Source organism: Nelumbo lutea, chromosome 1 (genome assembly GCF_056320005.1).
Source record: "Nelumbo lutea isolate HS-2025 chromosome 1, American lotus-T2T, whole genome shotgun sequence".
NCBI classification, from domain to species: Eukaryota; Viridiplantae; Streptophyta; class Magnoliopsida; order Proteales; family Nelumbonaceae; genus Nelumbo; species Nelumbo lutea.
This window is the reverse complement of record NC_142684.1, coordinates 76,580,336-76,585,943: the sequence shown is the minus strand read 5'-3', so window position 1 is coordinate 76,585,943 and position 5,608 is coordinate 76,580,336. Positions and strand designations below refer to the sequence as shown.

Sequence of the window (5,608 nt, the reverse complement as noted above, 5' to 3'; positions counted from 1 at the left end):
GTTTAATAGCTAACAATATTTTAATAATTAATTAAAATTAACAAATCATTTATAACTTAAGCAACTATTAAATCTATAAATTTATAGGCTCAAGCAATTGTTTTCTTTTGAGTTTGGTATAACTGAGATATACACTATACCCACACATTATGAGGGATAATTAGATTTGAAGTCTAATTGGATATCAAACTTTCGGAGTCCAATGATGGCTTTAGCGGATAGGGCCCAAGCTAAATAACCCCTAGTAAGCTCAACTTGGAAGCTATATGCATATATGGTAAATATTATTATATAATGTTTAAACAATAAATTTTATATATATATATATATATATATATATATATATATATATAAATGTTATATATTTTTATACTAGAATAGAATTAAATAAAAATGTTAATTTGTAAAAAATCATAGTTTTTTAATCAACACGGGCCTCTTTATCAACAAAAAATGTGCAAACCCGAGCTTGAGCCCGATCCAACCATTGGGCCTAGATATTGAGCCGAAGCCTAGCCCTTATATAAAGCCCGAAGCTCAAGCATAAGCCCAAAGCCCGATCTGCACACAAAATGTCTTATTTTTAGTGTACTTTTATAAACTAATATTGTATTAATTTAGTAATAAATTAATAAACTAATTTATATTTCCTAATAGTAAATTGATATTTATTAATAATTTAAGAAGTATACATATATATTATATGTATTATATACAACATAAGTACTTTTTTATATATGTAATAGTATCAAGCCAGGCTACCCGGTCCATGAATAGGTCTAATTGTATATATAAACAAATTTATACATAAAAAATCATATGAAATAAAAATTTAAACATCTTTTTCAATTTTCTTTTTTTTTTAAATGGACCTCTCGTAGCTTGGCCCAATTTGCGGCCTGGCCTGGCCCATGGCTCGGCCCATCGACCAACCCGGCCCATGGCACGACATGGGCTCGAGCCATGGGCTATGCCGAACCAACCCCCGAAATTATCCCAGGAGAGGGAGGCACGACCTAGGATGCCCCATGGGCCAGCACGACACATGTCGTGCCATATCGACCTAACACGACCCGATTTACACCTCTACTTGAACCCACCCAATACTAGGGATGGGGCGGGGGAATTCGAGGATTCCCCATCCTTGATGAGAAGTGGGGTGCCTTACCCCTAAACTCGCCTGTCATTGAGGAGTGGTTGTCTTGCCCTAAACCCACCTAACACCGGGGACAGGGCAGGGATGGAGTAGAGTGTTTTGATTATGGGGAGGGACATGGATGGGGTGCCCTGCTGTCATTCCTATATAATTGTTAATTATTAGTGAAATTGAAAAAAATGTCAACTATTGTAATTATTTTTATTTATTTAAAGTTAATTAAAAATTCATTTAATAATAATAAAAATAACAATAATAATTATTAAAATTACTACAAAGTATTAATAAAACTAAATTTATAAAAAAAATTACTCATATTAAATTAACAGTAATTATTTTCTGTAAATCAACATTAAAAGAAAAATACAATTATTAAAATTTTAAGTATTAACAATAACTTTGAATACTTTTAATTAATTAACAACAAATTTTGATTTATTAATTTAATATTAATTAATAATAAATAAAGTTATTAAATATTTCAAATTTCCCTTGCATCACACGGATCCCCCGCTAGTTTACTTATCATAATATACAGATTTGATAAAAGGAAATAATTCAAATAACGTGCAATACGAATTGGAGCAATGACATTGAACAGAGTGTTCGAATATTTGGTGCATTAACTATTATGGGATTTGCACATGCAGAAGACTCTTGGAAAAAATAATAAATCAGAAGACTTATTGGCTTTCCCACAGAAACAAATACAAACCCGTGTACCGGTTCATGAGTTCGGATCTGCTCCTAACTGAGCGCGCCTCACATCAATGAGGTTGGTGTGAGGCGCGCTCTGTAAGGAACAGATTCGATCTCCTCTCTCTCTTGAATCTTGATTCTTCTCCCTCTCTGTCTCTTATATTGGACGTAGACGTCGGACGTGTGTTTCATGTCAGATTTAATACTGAAAAGGCGGAAATGTAAGACTATCCATCACCCACCTACCCTTATAAATAACCAATCATCTATCATCTATGCATGCTTTTGAATTTTTATTCCATCTAAACTGAATTATATGTATTCTTAATTTTGTGTTTGTAAGACCGTGCGGTGAAGGCCCGCCAAAGTGGAAAAAGCAAAAAGATTTTGGTGGATGGATTGCAGTCGGTGCACGCTAGCAACAACATCGAATGGTCCGCCTCGGACTCGGATATACGGTACCACCACCAATTCACCAACGACTCTGAAGTCTGAAACGTTCATTTAAATGATTAAGATCGTCTTCCGTAAATCAAATGGTCATAATTCATTTATATTTTGACTCTTTCTATTTACATACTTTTCGTGCGGGCATGTGATGTGGGGTCCATAAGACTCGATAGGTCGTTGAGCTGAGATGAGATGATCAGGAGTTATCACATCGGAAAAAGGAAGACCAAGAAAAAGATATTCTGATTTTTTATTAGTCCACTTGGCCTTCTCTTTGCCTCTTGAGGGGATAAAAGCAAAAAAGACATAATGAAAGCTTATCTTTTTTCCTGCCAAACAATCCTTTTTCCTGTTTTTCCTTTGGGTAAAGTAAGAAAATAAAGGCTGAGAAGGTGCCGGCAACATCCTCGTCATGTTGTGGGACCCGGACTTTGTTCATTTCTGGTTTCTCCCTAGGTTATGCTTAGTTTGAATAAAAGGATAGGGAAAGAACGAAAAGGTAAAAAAACCTATACAAGATTTGTAGGTATTTTTAAAATTTCCTTCCTTTTTTTATTCTTTCCTTTGGCTATAAAATATGAAAAGAGATAACGCTCAAAACACAAAAAAAAAGGGGGCGGAGCAGCGATAATTTTTCGTCGATTATCTAGGTTCATAACGACCGTCTGTCTAATTTCTCAACTCCTTTTACGTCATTAATGAATAATGACCGCAGTGGGTCAACCGTCCTCCTGTCCTGTAGCGTCGCTACACCTTAAAATATCTCAATCGTCAATCCGGTTATCGGAAATCGCTTTCCGCTCCGGCTACAATAGACCGATACCCACGTCCCACGAAATGTCTTGAGTCTTTCTCCTTTCTTTCTCTGCGGTGCAAGTTTAGTCCGTGCTTGCCACGTCATACGTTATACGTGTCTTTACTTTATTGGATTTCTTTTACCGTCCGTCGGCATCCCTACCTTTACAAATAGCACTGCTCGCTTCTTCCACTCCTGCATTCATATCCTTACTTCCCAAACCCGTAGAAGCCCCCTCAATCTCATTCTCTCAAGGTTTGTTCCAGCCCTCTTTCTCCTCGTTTATTGAATCGGGGTCTTGTTATTCTTCCATTCCTTCTGGTCGATTTGAGCCGCTTCGGCTTCTTTTGCTTGATCTTTTGCCCGTGGCTTCAATTTCTCTTCTTTATTTATCTCTGGTTTTACCGATTTCAAATATGGATTGAGTCATCATCGTCTTCCTCTATCCTTTGATTTTGATTTCCTCTTTTTCTGTTGAATCTGATTCATGATCCACGTATTCGATTAGTTGCAGACTTTTCTTTGTAAAAGGATTTTGGGGAATCTGTCAAGCCTTCCCCTTTTGCGTTCTGCTTTTATTTTTCTCTTCCCATGTGAAATCTTTTGTTTTTATTTTTTTTTTCGGAATTTTGTTTAATTCTAACTAATTTGATTTTCTATTTTTATTCTACTCCTAGCTACTGTTCTCCTTTCTGATCCTTCAATCTCATAAGGTTTTATTTTACTTTGTGCAGATGCAAATCTTCGTCAAGACCCTTACTGGCAAGACCATCACCCTCGAGGTCGAAAGCTCCGACACCATCGACAACGTCAAAGCTAAGATCCAGGACAAGGAGGGTATTCCCCCTGACCAGCAGCGTCTGATCTTTGCCGGCAAGCAGCTAGAGGACGGCCGAACACTCGCCGACTACAACATCCAGAAGGAATCAACCCTCCACCTCGTCCTCCGTCTCAGGGGTGGGATGCAGATTTTTGTCAAGACATTGACCGGCAAGACCATCACCCTTGAGGTCGAGAGCTCCGACACCATCGACAACGTCAAGGCCAAGATCCAGGACAAGGAGGGTATTCCCCCGGACCAGCAGCGTTTGATCTTCGCCGGAAAGCAACTCGAGGACGGTAGAACCCTTGCCGACTACAACATCCAAAAGGAATCCACCCTCCACCTTGTGCTCCGTCTAAGGGGAGGCATGCAAATCTTTGTCAAGACCTTGACCGGCAAGACCATCACCCTTGAGGTCGAGAGCTCCGACACCATCGACAACGTCAAGGCCAAGATCCAGGACAAGGAGGGTATTCCCCCGGACCAGCAGCGTTTGATCTTCGCCGGAAAGCAACTCGAGGACGGTAGAACCCTTGCCGACTACAACATCCAAAAGGAATCCACCCTCCACCTTGTGCTCCGTCTAAGGGGAGGCATGCAAATCTTTGTCAAGACCTTGACCGGCAAGACCATCACCCTTGAGGTCGAGAGCTCCGACACCATCGACAACGTCAAGGCCAAGATCCAGGACAAGGAGGGTATTCCCCCGGACCAGCAGCGTTTGATCTTCGCCGGAAAGCAACTCGAGGACGGTAGAACCCTTGCCGACTACAACATCCAAAAGGAATCCACCCTCCACCTTGTGCTCCGTCTAAGGGGAGGCATGCAAATCTTTGTCAAGACCTTGACCGGCAAGACCATCACCCTTGAGGTCGAGAGCTCCGACACCATCGATAACGTGAAGGCTAAGATCCAAGATAAGGAAGGTATCCCCCCAGACCAGCAGAGGCTCATATTCGCCGGAAAGCAGCTCGAAGACGGCAGGACCCTAGCCGACTACAACATCCAGAAGGAGTCGACCCTCCACCTCGTGCTCCGTCTGAGGGGAGGTATGCAGATTTTCGTGAAGACTCTTACCGGTAAGACCATCACATTGGAGGTGGAGAGCTCCGATACCATCGACAATGTGAAGGCCAAGATTCAGGACAAGGAGGGTATCCCACCAGACCAGCAGAGGCTCATCTTCGCTGGGAAACAGCTTGAGGATGGCCGCACCTTGGCGGACTACAACATTCAGAAGGAGTCCACCCTTCACTTGGTTCTGCGTCTACGTGGGGGAATGCAAATCTTCGTGAAGACATTGACGGGGAAGACCATCACACTGGAGGTGGAGAGCTCGGATACGATTGACAACGTGAAGGCGAAGATCCAGGACAAGGAGGGTATCCCTCCGGACCAGCAGCGTCTCATCTTCGCTGGTAAGCAGCTTGAGGATGGGCGCACCCTCGCCGATTACAACATCCAGAAGGAATCCACCCTCCACCTTGTTCTCCGCCTTCGTGGGGGCCTCTGAAACCCTTCCATCTATTGATCCTCCTGCTTATGATATCTCATGTCTGTTCGACCGTGTCCATGTGAAAGTTTCAATGGTTCTTTTCTTTATGCTGTATATCAGGTATAGAGGCCCATGAGGCCTCATTTGGAACTTCTAAAATCTCTGAATAAATTCGTCTATTTACATGTA

The 5,608-nt window shown here is 41.3% G+C and overlaps 1 protein-coding gene across 1 annotated transcript; it reads left to right on the top strand.

Annotated features, from left to right (window-relative positions):
• The first annotated feature begins 3,090 nt into the window (after positions 1-3,090).
• On the top strand, positions 3,091-5,608 carry LOC148875476 (polyubiquitin-like). Its single transcript, XM_088964782.1, has 2 exons — positions 3,091-3,356; positions 3,836-5,608. Exon 2 carries the CDS (start codon positions 3,836-3,838, stop codon positions 5,435-5,437), a length of 1,602 nt encoding a protein of 533 aa, XP_088820908.1. The 5' UTR covers positions 3,091-3,356; the 3' UTR covers positions 5,438-5,608.

What these genes read in the sequence shown, in the direction of transcription:
- LOC148875476 (XM_088964782.1), top strand. Translation starts at nt 3,836, where the DNA reads ATGCAAATCTTCGTCAAGACCCTTACTGGCAAGACCATCACCCTCGAG.